The sequence below is a fragment of the Vombatus ursinus genome, unplaced genomic scaffold, assembly GCF_900497805.2.
Source record: "Vombatus ursinus unplaced genomic scaffold, bare-nosed wombat genome assembly UNPS02014789.1, whole genome shotgun sequence".
NCBI classification, from domain to species: Eukaryota; Metazoa; Chordata; class Mammalia; order Diprotodontia; family Vombatidae; genus Vombatus; species Vombatus ursinus.
Window position 1 is genome coordinate 15,081,039 of NW_020954567.1, and position 21,390 is coordinate 15,102,428.

At 34.6% G+C, this 21,390-nt stretch overlaps 1 protein-coding gene across 3 annotated transcripts in view; it reads right to left on the reverse strand.

Moving 5' to 3' along the window:
- COP1 (COP1 E3 ubiquitin ligase) overlaps positions 1-21,390 on the reverse strand; it is a 237,442-nt gene that overhangs the window by 154,322 nt on the left and 61,730 nt on the right. For 2 of the 3 annotated variants that reach the window (XM_027868646.1, XM_027868645.1), the window contains exons 7-8: positions 14,109-14,168; positions 5,701-5,777 (exon numbers count right to left, since the gene is read on the reverse strand). In XM_027868646.1, coding sequence (XP_027724447.1) covers positions 5,701-5,777; positions 14,109-14,168 — 137 coding nt within the window. The remainder of the gene's footprint in view (positions 1-5,700; positions 5,778-14,108; positions 14,169-21,390) is intronic. The other variant, XM_027868647.1, reaches the window with a different exon arrangement.

The following is a 21,390-nucleotide window of genomic DNA, read 5'->3' on the forward strand; positions in this document are numbered from 1 at the left end:
AAAGAAGACTGAGAGAAGAGGGAATGAGGCAATAGAATGGGGTAAATTGTCTTACTTCAAAGAGGTGTAAAAGAGCTGTGACAATGGAGGAGAAGAAGGGAGGGTGTAGACAAAGCTTGAACCTTACTCTCATCAGAATTGGCTCAAAGAGGGATTAACATACACACCGTTGGATACAGAAACCTATCATACCTTAACAAAAGGAAAGAAGGACAGGGATAATAGAAGGAGTGGGAAGGGGGTGATTGATAAAAAGGTAGGGCCGCCTAGAGGAGGCAGTGATCAGAAGTAAAACACTTATGAGGAGGGACAAGGTAAAGAAAGGTAAGAATAGAGAGAAGGAAAAACAAAGGGAAATTAGGATGAAAGGAAACAGACAGTTACATTAATTATAAATGTGAATGGGTTGAACTCACCCATAAAACAGAAGTGGATAGTAGAATGGATCAAAAGTCAGAATCCTACGATATGTTGTTTACAAGAAACACATTTGAAGGATAGAGATACACAGAGAGTAAAGATAAGGGGCAGGAATAGAATTTAGTACACTACAGCTGAATTTTTTTTTTTAAAAGGGGGTAGAAATCATGATCTCAGACCAAAGAAAAAAAATCTAAATAAAAGAGATAAGGAAGGAAACTATATCTTGCTAAAAGGTACCATACACAAAGAAATAATATCAGTACTAAATATATATGCACCAAATGGTATAGCATCTAAATTTTTAAAGAAGTTAAATGAGTTACAGGAGGAAACTGACAATAAAACTATACTAGTGGGAGACCTCAACTTCCCCATCTCAGAACTAGATAAATCTAACCAAAAAAGAAACAAGAAAGAAATTAAAGAGGTGAATAGAATGCGGGAAAAGTTAAGATATGATAGACCTCTGGAGAAAACTGAATCGAAACAGAAAGGAATATACCTTTTTCTCAGCAGTACATGGCACCTACACAAAAACTTATCATGTATTAGGGCATAAAAACCTCAGAACCAAATGCAGAAAAATAAAAATATTAAATGCATTGTTTTCAGATCATAATGCAATAAAAATTACATTCAAGAAAGGGCAATGGAAAGATAAATTAAAAATTAGTTGGAAACTAAATAATCTAATCCTGAAGAATCTAATCCTGGGTCAAAGAACAAATCATAGAAATGGTCAGTCATTTCGTTAAAGAGAATGACAACAATGAGACAACATATCAAAATTTATGGGATGCAGCCAAAGCAGCACTTTGGGAAAAGCTTATATCTCTAACCACTTAAATCAGTAAGATAAAGAAAGGGCAGATCAATTAATTGGGATGTAACTTAAAAAAAAAAAAAACAACTAAAACAAGAAGAAATTAAAAATCCCCAATTAAGCACCGAATTGGAAATTCTGGAAATCAAAGGAGAGATTAATAAAATTGAAAGAAAACGACTGAACTAATAAATAAAACTAGAAGCTGGTTTTATGGGGAAAAAAAGCAATAAAATTGATAAATCACTGGTTAATTTGATTTAAAAATAAAGAAAATCAAATTGCAAGTATCAAAAATAAAAAGAATGAATTCACCATGGTTGAAGAAGAAATTAAAAAAAATTATTACATGCTATTTTTCTCAATTATATGCCAATAAATATGACAATATAAATGAAATGGATGAATACAAAAATATAAATGGCCCAGATTAACAAAAAAGGAAATAAAATGCCAAGGATCACGTGGATTCATGAATGAATTCTACCAAACATTTAAAGAACAATTAATCACAATACTATATTGGTAATTGTTTAAACTAGCTTTTTAGCTTATTCTCTAGGATTCAGATGAACAAAATTAACAAAACAATTAACTCCTCTTTTGAAACAAATATGATGCTAATACCTAAAGCAGAAAGAGCAAAAACAGAAAAATAAAACTATAGACCAAATTTCCTAATAAATATTGATGCAAAATTTTAAATAAAATACTAGCAAGATTATAGCAATATATGACAAGGATGATACACTATGACTGGGTGGAATTTATGCTAGGAATGTGGGGCTAGTTCAATATTGGGCAAACTATCAGCATAATTGACTATATCAGTAACAAAAACAACAAGAATCATATGAACATCTTAATAGATGTAGAAAAAGCTTTTGACAAAAGAAAATACCCATCCCTATTAAAGCCACTAGAGTGCATAGAAATAAATGGAGCTTACCTTAAAATAATAAGTAATACATCTCTAAAACCATCAGCCAGAATTATCTATAATGGGGATAAGCTAGAAGCCTTCCCAGTAAAATCAGGTATAAAGAAAAGATGCCCATTATTACCACTACTATTCAATGTTGTTCAATATTGTACTAGAAATGCTAGCTACAGCAATAAGAAAAGAAAAAGAAATTGAAGGAATTAGAACTGTCAATGAGGAAACAAAACCATCACTGTTTGCAGATGATTTGATGGTATACTCAGAGAATCCTAGAGAATAAGCTGAAAAGCTAGTTTAAACAACTAACAACTTCAGCAACATTACAGGATATAAAATAAACCCACATAAATCATCAGCATTTCTATATATCACCAACAAAGTTCAGCAGGAAGAAATGGAAAGAGAAATTCCATTTAAAATAACTGTAGACAATATAAAATACTTGGGTGCCTACCTGCCAAGACAAACCCAGGAACTACATGAACACAATTACAAAACACTTATCTCACAAATAAAGTCATATCTAAAAAATTGGAAAAGTATTAATTGCTCATGGGTAGGCCCAGCCAATATAATAAAAATGACAATTCTACCCTAAATTAATCTACTTATTCAGTGCCATACCAAACTACCCAAAAATTATTTTATAGAGCTAGAAAAAAATTATAATATTCATCTGAAAGAATAAAATGTCAAGGGACTCAATGAAAAAAAATAGTAAAGGAAGATGGTCTAGTACTAGATCTCTAACTATATGATAAAGCAATAATTATCAGAACAATCTGGTACTGGCTAAGAAATAGAATGGTGGATCAAGAGAACAGATTAGGTACACAATACAGTGTAGGAAATAACCACAGTAATCTAGTGTTTGAAAACCAAAGATCCAAGCTTTTGGAATAAAAACTCATTATTTGATGATCACAATTGCTGAGAAAACAGGAAAAGAGTATGGCAGAAACTAGGTACAGAGCAACATCTCACATCACATACCAAAACAAAGTTAAAATGGCTACATGATTTATACATAAAGGACAATACCATAAAGCAAATCAGGAGAGCATGGAATAGTTTCACCTGTCAGATCTATGAATATGGGAAGATTTAGAACCAAAGAAGACAAAATGAGCATTACAAAATATAAAATGGATAATTCTGATTATATAAAATTAAAAGGTTTTGCAAAAACAAAACCAATGCAATCAAAATAAGAAAAAAAGTAGAAAACTGGAGAAAAAATTTATAGCAAGTATCTCTGAAATAGGCCTCATCTCTCAAATATATAAAGAACTGAGTCAAGTTTATAAGAATACAAGTCATTCCCCAATTGATAAATGGTCAAAGGATATGAAGAGGTCGTTTTCAGAAGAAATCAAAGCTATCTCTAGTTATGTGAAAAAAATGTTCTAAATCTTCATTGATTAGAGAAATTCAAATCAAAACCATGTCACACCTATTTGATTGGCTAATATGACAAAAAAGGGAAACAATAAATGTTGGAGAAGATGTGGGAAAATTGTGACACTAATGCTCTGTTGGTGAAGTTATGAACTGATCCAACCATTCTGGAGAGCAATTTGGAACTATGCCCAAAGAGCTACAAAACTGTGCATGTTGCATCCAGCAGTAACACTGCTAGGTCTATATTCCAAAGAGATTTTTCAAAAAGTGGAAAGAACCTATTTGTATAAAAATATTTATAGCAGCTCTCTCTGTGGTAGCTAAGAATCTGGAAATCAAGGGGACTCCCCATCAACTAGGAAATGGCTGAACAAGTTGTGGTATATGATTGTAATGAAACATATATAAGTACATGTGGTGTGTGTGTGTGTGTGTGTGTGTGTGTGTGTGTGTGAAATAATAAGCTGGATAATTTCAAAAAAACCTGGAAAGTCTTAAATGAACTAATATAAAGTGAAGTAAGCAGAACCAGGAGAATGTTGTACACAGTAATAGCAATATTATACAATGAAGAACTGTGAATGACTTAGATGGTCTCAGCAACATAATGATCTAAGACAATCCAAAGGACTCATGATGAAAAATGCTATCCACCTCTAGAGAAAGAACTGATGTTGTCTGAAAACAAACTGATGCATACTATTTTTCACTTTCTTTTTTTTTTGTTGGAGTCTTCTTGCACAAAATGACTAATATGGAAATGTTTTTGTACGACTGTACACATATAAGCTATATCAGTGTGCTTACCATCTCAAGTTCAGGGTAGAGGAGGGAAGGAGGGATAGAATTTGGAAAGAAAAACTTTATTTTAAAAATGTTAAAAACTGTTTTTAATAATTGGGGGAAAATTAAATATTATTTAAAAAAATGAAAAATGCCTCAAGCAACAAATATTTGATCTCCTGGCCAAGCAGAGAAATTTCAAATCCAAGGACAAAATAGGTTTAGAAAACAAATTTTTGTAAAATCTTAAGGAGGAGTACATTAGAATATTGTGGGAAAAATCAACTTCTAAAATAAGGAGAAAATAGTAGAGGGCAAAAAAGTTTACAAATAGTTTAGCAAGGGACCCAAGTCACATCATCCTCATAACATTTAAGGATAAAATTGAAATAACGAGACAAAAAATGGAAAAGACCTACAAATACTCTTATTAATGCTTTTCTCTTTCAATGAGAGTGGAGCCAACAAATTTTAATACTGCTCCCTAAATGTATTGTATGATGAAGTATAAATGGCATTAAAAAAAAAAAAAGGCAGATCAAAACATAACCCTTGATCTCAGTTATAAGAGTTCCTGCCTACTGGACTCAGAAGAGGTAGAATGTTTAAAAAAAAAAAAAGCAGAAGGTGACTCACAAAACAACTAGGCCTCTCGGACATCCACGTTTCCAAATAAGCTACTATTGAGGTAAAACATTTAAGTGTACTCCATACTATATTCTACCAAGAAATGCATTTATTTAAATGCTTATAGTCATCTTTTGGCTTAGCATTATTTTTCCTGATAATATATCAGGCTGATACAAACAGCTGATTATGGCCTTTCCATGAATGTCTTTCAATAAGCCACCACAGCCTTAACTGATTAGTATTGTCAAAAGACAGTCATTCATTTAATTCATGACAGATTGTACCCTCCCTGTTACATATGCCAAGAATAAAAGTGAAGTCAACAATAAGGAAAACACAGGTGGTATGTATTTAATATGCTGTAACTTGAGCTTTTTATTTGCTGATTCTAATTCACTAAGCAGTTGAAGAAATCAGTATTGCAAGATACTCAGTAGTCAAAACTTCAATCCAGTTGTGGATACACATTATAGCAGTATCTTCACCAATTACTCCTTTTTTTTTTCACCAATTATTCCTGACATGGAAATACAAAACTTTAAGAAAAAGGATGGATTATCTGAATCTAATTTTTAAACCTTATTGAAATGTAATTTCTATAGGGTTTAATAACACTGTACAGTAAGGGCTTCCAAACACTAGTATCACATGTGGATTCTAACACAAATCTCAGATAAATGAGAACTCAAAGCTTTACCTGTGTGATGGAGAGGGAGCTTCAAACTGAGGCACTTTACTATCCTCACTGACAGGGGAGTACAAACCACTCATTTCCTGAAAAGACAAAAAAAAAGTCACAGATAAAATATAAATTGTCATGAAAACACAAGGAAGACCCCCAAGAATATCAGATGAATCCCAATGTAGACTTGCGGTAAGACAAGGGCAAGGGTCATGCAGTACGGACATAGATAGGTATGATTTTGTATCACTGAAAGAAGTAAGATGAGATCAATAAGATTACAGCCCCATTATAATATAAATTCCACAACAAAAACAAAAAAAATAAATATTTCTTTAAAAAAATATTTTTTGCTTGTCATTCAACTTTATGCAGTTGTTTTTAACTTAGCATTAATTCAATAAATATTTACTGAGTGCTTACTTACTATGTGCTAGGTGTTATGGGAATACAAAGAATAAGAAGATACAGACCCTGCCAAAAGAGAAGTTACAGTCTCTTACGTGAAGTAATACATGTATTTAAGTAAATGGAATCAAGTTATAATTAATGTGAAAGTGTGATCAAGAGATACAAAGCATTGTGGTAGCTCACAGGAGAAAATTATTACTTCTGGCTAGAAAGGTTAGGGAAAGTTTTGTGGGGGAAAAACAGTATTTGAATTTGGCCACAAAGGATGGGCAGAAACTGGGAGGTGAACAAAATGGGGGAACAGGACATGCCAAGTAGGAAAAAAAAAAGTATAAGTAGCCTACTAATGATTTTTGTTTGTTTTTAAAAAATAAAACTCATTTCCAGTTTAAAAATAAATTTTGTTTCTCACAGAATATTAATATTACTATTTTATTATTAATATTAGCAGTATTGATGTTATTTTGAAAGAGGGGAGTAGGACATACCATTGCAAGTAACTGACTGGATAACTAGCACAAGGGAAATAGAAAAGGTAAAGACAACATAAAGGTTATGAATATGGGAGATACGAAGAATGGTGGTGCCATTAATATAAATTGGGAAATATGGAAGTTGTATAGATTTGTAGGAAGAGATAATATGTTCAGTTAGGGATATATTAAGTTTGTCTCTGGGACATTCAATTTGAGATATCCAATAGGTTATTAACAATACAAGACTATAGCTCAAGGGAAAGACTAAACTTAGATATATAGATCGCAGAGAGATGATTATTCAGTCTATAGGAGCTCATGAGGTTACCAAAAGAGAATGGAGTGAAGAACAGAGGGCTGCCAAAGACAGAGCTTTTGGAAATGCCCAACAGTTGGGGGCATAATATAAAAGAAGAGCCAGCAAAAGAAATGTGAAAATGAGCAGTCAGACAAGTAAATTAAGAACAAAGCAGTGTCACAAAACCCAGAGAGGGTGATAAACAATGTCTAACTTAGGTTGAGAAGGATAAAGACTAAGAAAAGACTTTCAGATTTATCAATTAAAGATTGTTCAATTGAGTGATAAAATCAAAAACTATATCACACAAGGCTGGGGAGTAAGAAAAGAAGAAACAGAAGCACCAAATGTAGATAGTTTTTTGTTGGGTTTTTTTCTCTATTGATTTGGCTGAGCAAGAGAAAAGAGATATCGGTCAATAGCTTGAAGGGACAGTAGTGACTGCAGAAGGTTTTTTTTTTAAGGATGAACTGGACAAAGACATATTTGAATACAATAGAAAGGAATCAGTACATAGGCAGAGGTAGAACAACAGAAAGAAAGAGAAGAGATGACTGATGTTGCAAAATGCTAGAAAATAAAGAAGATGGGATCAAAGAATTGACCACGGCAAGGAGACAGGCCACCTCATTATCAAAGATAATAGGAGAAAGAGAGAGTGAGGTATGATGTTAAAGAGTTTTGAGACGAAGAAAATGAAAAAAGAGGGAATTCCTCTTTTGTTCCTCAATAAAGATATGTATGGTCCTCAAGCTGAGGAGTGGTGGAGAGTGGAATCTGGGGAACTTTAAATACAGAAGTCTCTTCTATTCTTAGATCAGTTTCTGTGAGGACTGAGATAGGGATTCAATTAGGGAAGCACTGTCTTGCTACAGTGAGGACCCAGTTGAGGTAAAATAATATGGATTTGTAATGTACCCTATCAGCACGGTTGTATGACTTTCTTATATGAGAGGAGAAGGCAGACAGTGAGAGTAATCCAGGGCTGAGGTTTTCAAAAAGGTGAGCAGACATAGATAAAGGGGGATAGGGATTCAAGAGCTGAGGGCAGCATGAAGTTGAACTGGCTAAGTCAAGACTGGAAAGAGGAAAGTGAAGTTACAAGGAGGGCTAACTAAGAAAGTACTAAAACGTAGAAGGATTAGGCACCTCAATGAGGACAAATAATAGGTTTAGGAAGGGCAGGGAATACAAAAAGATGGAATAGTAGGAGACTATGGCCAGTCAGAGAAATATCAAAATTTTTCATTAAAGGAGAACACATGAGAATGTAGAGGTAAGATCTAGGATGTGAGCATCCCTAAGTGTGTGGCTAAAATATAAAAAAGAAATTGGTCATAAGATTTAAAGAGAGTGAGGAATTAGTAAATTAGGAAGTTTGAGAGAGTAATGTGGATCATGATGTGCCCTAGTACAGGAGTAAGAGCTATGAAAGAAAAGACAGTGAGCTAGGTGCTGAACTCCTTGAGAAAGGAGAGAAAATGATCTGGAAATTGGAAGTTACCATGATCTAGACTGAGTATGAATGAACTTAAAAGGAAGAGAGATTACTGCATGATGGTAAAGGTAGGGTATTAAAGTGACAATGGGAAGCTGGGTCAAGGACTATACCAAAGTAACTATAATACCTTAAAGAAATTTCAGGACCTGTGCAGAGTTATTGATACTAGGATCCTTCATAGCTAGATTGTTCTACAAGGTCAAAAGAAAGACATATTGGAAAATAGTGGCTCTAGTAGACAACCCTGACTTTCAGCTGCTAGGTTACTCATCTTGATATCAGAATTGCATATAAATATTATTTTGTCATCTTTGGAGCAATATGATTCAATAAACTGTCTAAATACTTTAATAATATAGTAACAAGAGTTTTTGTCTTGACAAGCAAATCTAGAGGCACAATGGATGGAGCCCTAGACTTGGAGTTAAGAAGACTTAAGCTCAAATCCTGCCTCAGCATGCACTTATAGCTATGTGACTAGGCAAATCAATAAAGTTCTCTTCTCAGTTGCCTACTCTGTAAAATAAGGGGGCTGGAATCAGTGGCCTCAAAAATCTATGATTCTATGATCCTACTTTAGAAGCATGTGTTTTGTATGCCTACTGTATACCCATAAGCTATTTTATATTCCTCCTAGGACTACAGAAAGGGACTATACCTGCTTACGGCCAAGTGTTTTCTGAAGAGCAGAAGCATCTAAACTATCCTTTCTCAGAGGGCAGAAACCCATTTTCTAATGGGCTAATATTTATTAGTAAGATTCATTACAGAAGAAATATGTAAATAATCTGTAGAATGAAGTTCTGGGTGGGATCTTAAGAACTCATAAGTCATAATCAAAAATCTAAACACTCTTTTCAAAAGGAAAATTTTCCCTAGAATCTCACAAACCATTTTGTGTTCCACATTTCTATAGCACTTGGAACAAAATTTTGTGCATTTTGGTTGTCAATAATTACGGCTTATTGCCCTACAAGACTGTAAGCTCCACAAGGGCAAGACCATGTCTTTTTTTAACTTTTCATCTGCTCCAGTAACACAGAACTCTGGTTTGTGCTTAATAGGTTTGGTGAATGAATGAACAGCTTTGAAAATATATATATGTCTTTGTATATATAAAATGATAAAACACATTTAGGATATCTCATAAACTTCACCAATTCGACCTTACTGGTTGGTCTTTCCATTATTTAAAACGGTTATGAAAAAAAGACTGAATAAGACTAAACTTGATAAATAAATCTACTTCACCCTCCTGCTACAAAGCTGGATAAATTACTGGTGGCCATGCTACAAGAAAGAGTCAATTTTACAGGTTAAGTTCAATTGCCTAACAGCCAAGTTACTTTAGATCAGTGCTGAGAAGTTCCGACATACGTTCCCCACCCATTCACTGGCATTATTATGTAGCTCTAGTCTCTCTTGACCTCTGCTCCTATATCACCATCTACATTTTGAACAACTCAAACTGTATGTCCCAAAGGCATCTCAAACATGCCCCAAACAGAATTACCCTTCCTCTTAACACTTCTCCCCTTCTGAACTTCGCTATTACTGTAGAGGGCACCACCACTTCCCCAGTCACCCAAGCTCCTAATGTAGGTGCCATCTTTAACCCTTCATTCTCTCCAAACCCCCCTCCCATATCCAATTTGTTGCCAAATCTTGTTAATTCTACCTGGTGACATCTCTCATATATACCCCTTTATCTTCTCTGGCACTCAATGGTGAAAGGCCTCATTACCTCACATCTGGACTAGTGAATAGCTGTCTGGTTCATCTCCGTGGCTCAAGTCTCTTCCCACTCCAGTTCATCCTCCACTGAGCTGTCAAAGTGACCTTCCTGAACTTCCCTGCTCAATGAGCTATAGTAGTTTCCTATTACATTCTGGATCAAATTTAAATTCCTCTGTTTGACACTTAAAGCTCTTCATATCCTAGCCTCATTCTACCATTCCAACTCTTCTCACTCTATTATGCTCTACTCACTCCACCATCCAGTCCAGTTACACTGACCTACTTAATAGTTTTTCATGTATACTCTTTCATCTCCATGACTTTGTATTAGTTGTCCCTTATCTCTGGAATTTTCCGCCCCCTCACTTTCATTTCTTGGTTTCCTGGGCTTCCTTCAAGATTTGTCTCAATTATCCACAGTTGATAATGTCTTCCCCTCTCAGATTATCTTCCATCTATTCCAAACATATATATTGTACATACCTAGTTATTTATATGTTGTCTCCCCCATTAGAATGTATGTTCCTTGAAAGAAGGGACTGTTTTTGCTTTTCTTTGTATCACCAGTGGTTAGCACAGTGACTGGCACATAGCTAGAGCTTAATAAATACCTGTTGACTGACTGGCTGACTATCTTAAGGATTTAATCCCTGCTAAAATAACCCTAAAATAAATAATGTATACCAATGTTGGTTATATTTTAGTATGAATTTGAGTTAGTATTAATTTATCTGATCTTTATAGAGCAAGATTTAATAAGAGAAGATTGAGACTATGCATATTCTATGAAATAAGGTCAAAACACAAAAAAGGGCAGAGAATGGTAAGTCTTAAAATACAGAAGAAAAACTATTTCCTTCATAATACAAAGGAAAGAACCATGGGTTGAGTCAGGAATCTTAAGACCTAGCTCTAACTTCACTACCATAATTAAGTTTATGACTTTAGTAAGTCACCTCACTTCTTGCTTGATTTCATTTTTCTTATTTGCATATAAGGGGTATAGATCACATGGGAATCTCAGCAAAGAGTCTCTGATAATTCATTCTTTATAATGCCTACATCTTATCTAAACTATAGGCAGCTACTGAATAAAGGACAGAGGTCTGACCTTCATTCAAGTCCTGCTTCTGAACAATGGACAAGGCACCTAACTCTTTCAGTGCCCCAAGACAATTCTTTAAGCCAGAATCTCTTAACCCAGGTCCACAAACCACATCTGTGGTCAGATTTTAGGGGGTCTATGAATTTACATTTTAATTTCAATAACTGGTTTACTTCATAATGGTAGGTATTTCATTTTATGCATATAAAAGGAAAAGGAAGGAATTAGTATTTCTATAGAGACTACTATGTGCCAGACTCTCTACTAAGTGCTATTTTAAAGTATTACTTCATTTGTTCCTTACAACCAACCCGGAAGGTAGGTACAAACATAGGTACTGTTGTTATCCCCATCTTACGGTAAAAGAAACTAAAGTGAATAGAGATTTAGCATTTGTCCAGGGTAACACAGTTTTAAGTGTACGAGGCCAGAGCTGAACTCATGACTTCCTGACTCCAGGACTACCTAAAAAGCCCATAACATAATAAAAGTAAAATTAAAAAGTAAAACAAAAAGTAAAAAATAAATAAATAAAAATAAGAAGAACTCCTGCTCTAAGTCCACAAATTGAAGTGCAGGCGTTGATCACTGATGAAAATTTACTACATGGACAAGTTTAAGGATCTGGCAGACTCTTCATAAAAAAAAAAACACCTAGTACAGATTCATAAGAGTATTTTTATGACAATATTTACATGTGTCCATCTCAATATATACATCTTAGAATAGAAAACTTCCATAAATGAAAGAAAGGAATATTCACTGATCAGTCACTACATTCATGGCCCTGTCACACTGAACATGCACTCCACCCTTGTTGCCCCTTCCTCTAAATGGCTGGTTCTACCCATTTTAAGGAAAACACTTAAGCTAGCTATGTTTTAGTTCCTCTACAGGTTCCATTCTTGATTCGACTGACTCCTACTTCTAGCCCCCCAAACCCCTTTTAAAAGCTTCCCTTTTATATGTTCCCTTCCCTCCATTAGAAGGTAAGCTTTTGAGGGAAGAGACTATTTGCTTAATGAATCGTTAATGACTTGACCTAACATAGCACTTGAATAAAGAGTTGTTTAATCTTTTTAATGCCAAAATGTAATGAATTTGTTAACTGTGCAGATTGGACTGATATACTAACTAAAATGTTAACAGTAAAAGGAAAGTCTGAACATGTCAAAAAAATATACCAAATTCTTACTAATGTCCTTTTATACAAGGCACATAGTAGGCATTTAATCAATGCTTGTTCACTGATTACTAAAGAAAAAATTATATTCTACTTTAATAACATAAAGGAAAATAAAATTTCAGGGTTTTTTCTATTTCCTCTAATTGACTAAACTGAATTGAAATATTAAAAATACATCAATGATTCATATATCTAAGTCCAATCACTTTCATTTCATAAAACAAAAGTTGACTGAATACAAAAAGCAAAGTTTTGCTTAGAGCTTAAATTATTGCCAACAAAACCTAACCAAAAAAAATAATAATAATAACAGTACCAATAAATTCAGTGAAGAGGTTGAAAGAAAATTCTCTAATTCAGATAGGTTATGAATAGTGTGTATTATTAATATAGTATTCACTGTGTATATGTAAGCATTATTTAATTTATTCACCACTGGTGATACAAAAAAAATTATAGAAAACATAATAAGTAAGGCAAAATAAATCCATATTGAAATTATATAATAGGTAAGGATGTTTATTTCAACCTACAATAACATATGAACATCTGGCACCTGGCTACTGCTATCTAATCACAGAATCCCAAACCCAAAAGCAACTTCAGGGCCATCCAGGCCAAGGGTTCACCTTTTTTGGGTCATGGATCCCTTTGACAGTCTGGAAAAGTGATGGATCCCTTCTCAGAAAAATGTTTTTTAAATGCACAAAATAAAATACATAAGATTACAAAAAACCAATTATGCTGAAACAGATATCAAAAAAAAATTTTAAACAAGCACAAGTTAAGAATCTCTGATCTAGTGTAACCTATCAATAACTGAACAACAATCTCCACAAAACTGACCAATGATCACTGAGCTTTGCTTCATTACATCAAGTAAGGGAGAAGATACTGTGTCTCAGTCAGTCAACCAATTTTTAAGTGTCCATCCTCCCAAATGAGGCTAAGAAAGGTTAAGTGCCACAAATACCACTAGTAAGAGTCAGAGGCACAGTGAACTCAGGTGCTCCTCACTCCAAATCCATTTACCTATCTCACTACCTATTTAGGTGCACTATGCTAGAAGGTAAGGGTACAATTACAAAAATGAAACAGTCTTTGCCCTCAAGGAGATTACATTCTACTAGTAATACAACAATACTAGTTGTATTACTAGAGTAATACAACTTGTACACACAAAGTTATACACCTAATAGAAAAAGCATGTATTTTAAAATTTTAATTAGATAATTAAGAATTATTAGTTCTATACTGCTAGATGTTAAGCTCCTAATGAATGAGAATTAGGGCCTACATGTCTTTTGTATCTCCCTCAGCACTAAGCATAGTGATTTCATATATAATAAACCCTCAATAATTCTTTGTTGAAAGAATGAAGTAGCAACAAATTACTTTCATGTTAATATTCAAGCTTTTTTTTTTAGAGCTATTAGGATGAACCTGAATTTTTCTCTATACAGCTGCAAAATATGTGGTAGCACAAAACCAAACATAAACTATATATTGATAGCCTGAAAACATGTTCCAACCTTTTTTCCCCACAAAAATTAATACTGGTCAGTAAATATACTAATTAAAGTGCAAGTAATATCTGTTACTTTTTTCTTTATAGAGACAAATCCCCATAAAGTTAACATATGCAACAAAGGTGACAATTTGATGGATATGAAAACTTTCCAGAGTTTCAACAATATCTAGATCCTCACCTCCACTCGTTTAATATCCTCCTCCAGAACACTTAGCTCCTTTTGGATCTGTTCCAGTTGCTGTGGATAAAACGAGAAAAGAAAAATCTAAAGTAATTTGAATTGGCATCACCACAGCCACAAGTTAGCTCTTCTCCCTTAGATATTGGCCCAATTCAGGTAATTGAAGCAATAAATTATAAAACAGTCCCCTCCTCAAAAGTGCTGATCAACTAGAGGGTCCCGGTTATTTCAGTTTTTAAAATATGTTATTTTAAAAGTTAAGGGAAAAGGGGAGACTTCCACAGGCAGGAAAGAAGTTACCTTTAATATGTAAATGTGGACTGTGAAAACCAGAACAGAGAAATTATAAAAAGATGAATCAAGGAGTAGGAACTCCTTCTTCCTGGGCAAATCATAATTTATAGTCTGAGAGAGCTGCCTGAGGATCACAGAGGTTAGGTGACTTGTCTACATTCTCATTAGTTAGTTGTTGTCTTTTGTGCTCAAAGAGGACCAAAATGACATCACTATGTTGGAGTCAAAGAACAGAGTGCCCGACTGTGGCTGATCGAACCAATACGAGCTCAGAAGGCTCTACCACAGGTCGGGCACAAACAGTCCATATGAACATTTGGAGTGGAGATGTCTCCATATTTGTGCATCTCACATTTCTTTTGAACTACTGCAATTCTGCTTTGCTCTCAGAGCATAGCACCTTTTTTGATGCAGGCATGCCATACTGGACAGTCCTGTGCCAGTGTCCCATGTCTCACAACCAATTCCAGAGTTCTTCATTGAGACCTTGAGTGTACCTGTATCACTTCTTCTGACCTCTGCGTGAGCACTTGCCCTGTATGAGTCCTCTATAAAATAGTCTTTTAGGTATCTCAATAAGGGAAAGGGAAATAGGTTGTCCTGTGTCTGTGTTCACATAGCTAATAAAAACCAGGGCAACATTTAAATCGAGTTCTTGCTGATACTCTATTGACAATAGAGTCCAACACTCTATTGACTATTTGTTGTTATTCAGTCATTCAGTAGTGTCTGACTCTCCATGACCTCATGGACCATAGCCAGCCCTTCTGTCCTCCACTATCTCTCAAAGTCTATCCAAGTTCATGTTCATTGTTTCCATGACACTTTCTATCCATCTCATCCTCTGCCATGCCCTTTTTCCTTCTGCCTTCAATCTTTCCCAACATCAGGGTCTTTTCCAATGAGCCCTATCTTCTCAGGATGTGACCAAAATATTTAAGCTTCAGCTTCACTATTTGACCTTCCAGTCAAATTACTTTTAATTTCATTTAATTCATAAATTAATGCCTGAATTAATTTCTCTAAGCATTGACTGATTTGATCTCCCTGCTGTCCAAGGAACTCTCAAAAGTCTTCTCCAGCACCACAATTCTAAAGCATTGATTCTGCAGTGCTCAGCTTTCCTTATAGTCCAACTCTCACAGGTATACATTCCTACTGGAAAAATCATAGCTTTGACTACATGGACCTTTGTCAACAAAATGACATCTCTGCTTTTTAGTATGCTGTCTAGATTTGCCAAAGCTTTTCTTCCAGGGAGCAAGCATCTTTGAATTTCATGGCTGCAGTCATTGTCTGCAGTGATCTTTGAGTCCCAAAATATAAAATCTGACATTACTTTCATTTCTTTTCTCTCTTATTTTCCAGGAAGTGATGGGACCAGTTGCCAAGGTTTTAATTTTTCTGATGTTAAGTTTCAAGTCAGCTTTTACACTCTCCTCTTTCACCCTCATCAAAAGACTTCTTAATTCCTCTTCATTTTCTGCCATTAGACTGCATATCTGAGACTGTTGATTATTTATCCCAGCAACCTTAAACCTGGCTTTTGATTCATTCAGCCTGGCATTTCACATGATGTGCTCTGCATGTAAGTTAAATAAACACCATAATGCTTATCAATAATGGAATAAGATGAATTTTATAGGGGTGGAATGATTAGCTAGTAGACGTATGGAGGTATGGAAAGCTACAGGGTGCTTTTAGAGAAAAATTATTGAGAAAAGGCAGAAGGAAAAATACAATTCTGAATGCACTGACAAAGTATGAGGACACAGAAAGAAAACAAGGCTCACAAAAGAGCTATGTTAAAGACCAAAGAAAAGAGAGAAGAAACAAAAACTTCCAAGAACAAGGCCATAGTTTTAACAACTGAGCTGATGAAGGATGGCTGTGAAGTTCTAATATGACCAAAAGTCAACAAAATTTGAATTATTCTAGAAACCCAAAGAGCGACTTTTATTATAATAATGCAATGGTGGACTAGAGAGTAGAAGTGAGATAAACTAACCTGAGGAATACTAACTCCAAGGGATAGGGACTACGACAGCGGTATTCAGTCTTTTCTCGCTATAACCTAAATCTGATGCTAATCATACTTTGCCTGAAATGAAACCAAGCTAGGAAATTCCAAATATTTTTAAATCAGTGAAATTTATATATTACAACTAGAAAATACAAAAAATTACTTTCACCATTAGACTCTATATACAGTTCACTCCCAGGCCCCCAGCCCAGAACTTTCAAGAGTCTAGTTAGAACAGAAAATGGTCATGACAACCTTTACCTTTGCAGAGCTGTTGATCAGTTAGTATATCTTACAAGTCTCACAGTGAAAAAGAAGTGATAATATCTTCTGCTTATGTGCTACCAAAGGACATGGAGAAAGGGGGGAACAGGAAAGGAATAAGACAAAAGGCAATATCTAAAGTGTGGAGTAGTTGAATTCAATGAATCAACACTTTAGAGCTAGAGAAAATCATCTAGTCCAACCACCTTCTTATCTTACAAAAGAAACTGAGGCTCCAGAGAGGTTCAATAACTTGCCTAAAGTCACATAAAGTTAGTGACAGGACCAAAACTAGAACACAGTACCCTTGTTCCCAGTCCAGTGCTTTCCCTAAAAAAAATAAATAAATAAATAAAAGGACAGGCCAGAAAATCAGATCTGTAGCTACCAACATCTATAATGTGATCTTAAACTAGATGCCAAATAGTCTTTACACCTTCTCTCTTTACACAAATTGTTTTCTGCATATTGAAAGACCATTTTTAAAAAAAGAATCATTTACAATCCTTCTGCAGAATACAGAAAATCCTAATATGGATAATAATTTGAGGTTGGGGATAAATGTCAATTGAGGAAAGAAGAGTGGGGAGAAAAAAAATTAAAATAAAATGTTAAATGAATTTACTTCACTGAAATTATTAAGTGTTTTAAATCTGAACAAGAGTCCTAGCCATGACAATACTAGCATTCTCTAACTTAACTATTTCATAAAAAAGTCCTGCATCTTAAACAATGCAACATTACTAGAGTTAGTGTCAAAGGAGCAATGCTCCTATGAATTTAATAATTAATTTAATAAAAACTATATATAAAACACTGGGAGAGGCTAGATATTCAACAACAACAACAACAAATGGACTGCCCTCAAGGCTGTTACATTCCACTTGGGGGAGTGAGAGATGGACAGGGACAGGAAGAAGGTATAACATGTACACAGATCAGTAAATACTATCAAGAAAAAGCGTAAGAAAAAAAATTGAAAAGGCCTCAAATTGGTGGTGGCGGCAATCATTGAGCTGAGTATTGAGGGAAGGCTAAGAATTCTTGGAGGCCAGGCAAAGGAGAGCATTCTAGCATGCCCAGACAGCCTGTTCAAAAGCACAAACAAGAGAAAAAATGTCATGGAGATAAGCAAATTGCCTAGTTTGTCTATAACATATCATGTACAAAGGCAGTAATATAAGACTGAAAATGTAAACCGGAGTCAGATTAAAAACTAAAAACACAGAGTCCCCCACTCCTAGAATGCCTCCCTCCTCACTTTCATCTCCTAGAAGCTCCCTCTTCCTTCAAAATACAGTTCAAGCACCTTCAGATGCTAAACTGGATCATAAATTAGACTAAAATGCTAACAATTTGAGCAAAAGTTGTAAACTACATGGAAACTGAGAAACGATCTATTAAACAATGACTACGTTTAAAGAAGAAATCAGAAAAATGAATTTAAAATTAAAAAATACCACATAATAAAATTTAGGCAATGCAGACAAAACCATTCTTAGAGGCAAATTTGTATTAAATGTCTAAGAAAAGTAGTAAAAAGAATGAAGATGACACTTAAAAAGACACAAGAAAGCATTAAGACAGAAATTATAACAGAAAAATAGAAAATCAAAGAACAACATGGAATTGATAAATAAAATCAGAATTGTTTTAAAGACCTAGTACAAATGACAAAATACTAGCTTCAGAAGAAGAGGAAAAAAAGAAAATGTGAATCAGTAAAATGACAGATTAAAAAGTTATTACAGCAAAGACAAAAGTAACTAAGAATATCATTAAGGAATTGCTGTACACTATTTCTAAGAAACTGGAAAATTAAAGGAAGCAGAAAATTATCTATAAAATATAAATTATCCAATAATAAGACAGAAAATTTGTAATATAAGCAAACAAATCTTTAGGGGAAAAAAGACAAACCATCAAATAGGGAAGGGGTGAAAAAATCCTACTTGCAGCAGAATTTCTTAAACTCTCTAAAGTCAAATAATCCCCATGTTTCATTCATTAATATAAAGATAAGCTCATTACCCTGTATCCTTGTGAAGTAAATATGGTGTTGTTTTTAAAATCATCTGATGATCACATATGCACACATACTAAAACAAAATTTTGTACAATTTTACTAAAGAATATGAACATAAAAGTGATAAATAGAAAATTTAAAATACCAGTAATACAATATGAACATAAAAATAATAAATAGAAAATAAAAATACCAGTGAGAATATGAACATAAAAATAATAAATAGAAAATAAAAAAATACCCCACCAGTACATTAAGAATTCATTGTGACAATGTAGGATTTATGCCAGGCACACAATGCAGGTTCAACATCAAAAAAAGTATTAACATAAGAAAAGATAAAAACACATAATTACATCAATAAAAGAAATAAAGCCTTTCATGGAATCCAATAATCATTCATGACTTTAAAAAGCACTTAAAATAATGAGTAAAGAATTTTTTTTCAGCACAATCACTACCTTAAACAAAGTGCCAACAAATAACAGAGAAACATTAAATGTGTTTCCACTAAAAATAAAGATGCCTATTCTAACTACTTTTATTTGAAATAGTATTATGAATTCTACTAATTGCAGTAAGATAGGAAAAATATATTAAAGTATATCATTCACTTTAGAAATGGAGCTCAAATTTTATTTTCAGATAACATATTAATACGAGAATATCCAAAAGCTTCAACCAAAAAAATTAATGGAGACAATAAATGAAGTTGAACAAAGTTTCAGAATACAAATTTAAGAGGAAAAAAGTTCTTATTTACCAGTAAAAAAGACCAACATGATAAAAAAAATTTATTTTTTAAAAAAACAATCTTGGGAACAAACCTATATAAACCTGACTCTGAAACCTTAATGATCAAAATGAGAAATATCCTAAATAATTGCAGAGACATTAAATGTTTATAGATGGGCCAGATTTATTTTTTAAACCACTCTTCAAATTCACACAAATAAAAATGCTTCTTGTTTTATAGACCTAGACAAGTAGGCAAAAATACCCAGAGGGTTCATTAAAGCTAAAAACTAATAAAGGTGGTCTTCAATTGTCAACAGGCAACCACAACTCTACAAAACTTACACGAAACTAGGCTTACTACAAGAGAAACGAACATGCATATGGAATCCAAAGCCAGAGCAAAGAGTTCACAATCCATACAGAAGTCTGCATATTTATGACAGTACAACAAAGGAAAGAGAAAAAACCAGAACTCTCCTCCTAAGGCGGTGTTGCATGGGAAGGGGAAAAGGTGCAGTAAAAGTTGGAAAACGACAAAACCCCTCCTGAAGGAGAAGCCAGGTGATGGCAAAAGCAGCATTCTTTTCTCTTGGAAACTGCTAGACCATGAAGATATGATGGTCAGCTTATCTATAAAGGTCCCAGCTGCACAAACTGTATCCCATCCTAGTGCAGAATGGCAGACTGATTGGTCTTGACTCCCAGACTGATTGATCCTTGACTCCCAACGACACACAAGGAGTTCAGCTTGGGATTCAAACAACACATTATGTCACCTGGGGGGGAAGTGAGGAGGTCTGTCCTAGATACATTCAGGGCCTCCTGCATACTCTGGGTCCAGTGTTTCAGGGAAAATACGGCAACTCTGGGACAGCTAGGTGGCGCAGTGGATAGAGCACCAGCCCTGGAGTTAGGAGGACCCGAGTTCAAATCTAGCCTCAGACACATGATTCTTCCTAGTTGTGTGACTCTGGGCAAGTCACTTAACCCCAACTGCCTCACTAAAAAACAACAACAAAAAAAATATATGGCAACTCAAAAAGACAGGTTCAGAGAACCCCTCATCATTCCTTAATATCACACACTCATTGAAACATATTATAAAAAAAAAGCGATCAGCAAAATTATCTGCCAAAAAAAAGCTATACCACTTACATCACCAAACACACATCAGATATTTAAAATTGGATGAACTGCAGATCTCAAGCTCTCCATGTCCAAAACAGAACTCATTATCTCTTCCCTCCCTCCCCACTCACATCTAATGAAATTTTTTTTTTATTTTTGTTGAGGGCACCACCCAAGTTTAGTCTTCCAGGTTTGTAACCCTGTAATCATCCTCATCTCTTCACTCTCCCTGATCCCACATATCTAGTCAGTTGCCAAATCTTGCCATTTTTACCTTGAAATCATCTCTCATATCTGAGCCCTATTCTCTATTCCCATACCCATTAAGTCAGTTCAAGTTTTCGTTACCTCCCACCTGTACTACTGTCATGATCTCCTAATTGGGCCCCTCAACTCAAGTCTCTCCCCACCCCAATGCATCCCTCCACACTGCTGCCTAAGTGAAAACCACTTAAATGTAGACCTGGCCATGTCACATGCCACTCCCTTACTCCAGCTGCTTCCTCAAGCCTCTAGGATTAACTACATAAACTTGTTTATTTTGACTTTTAAGTTGTTTCACAAACTAGTACTAACCTATCTCTAAGGTTTCATTCAACATTACTCCCCTTTCTGCATTCTTCGAAACAACCAAACTACCCTTCTTTCTATCACAGACATAGCAATCTAACTCCTTTCTCCATGACTGTCCACTGGCCATCCTCCAAGCCTTGGAATATTTTTTTTTTCTTTTTTTTTTTTTTTCTGGTGAGGCAATTGGGGTTAAGTGACTTGCCCAGAGTCACACAACTAGTGAGTGTTATGTG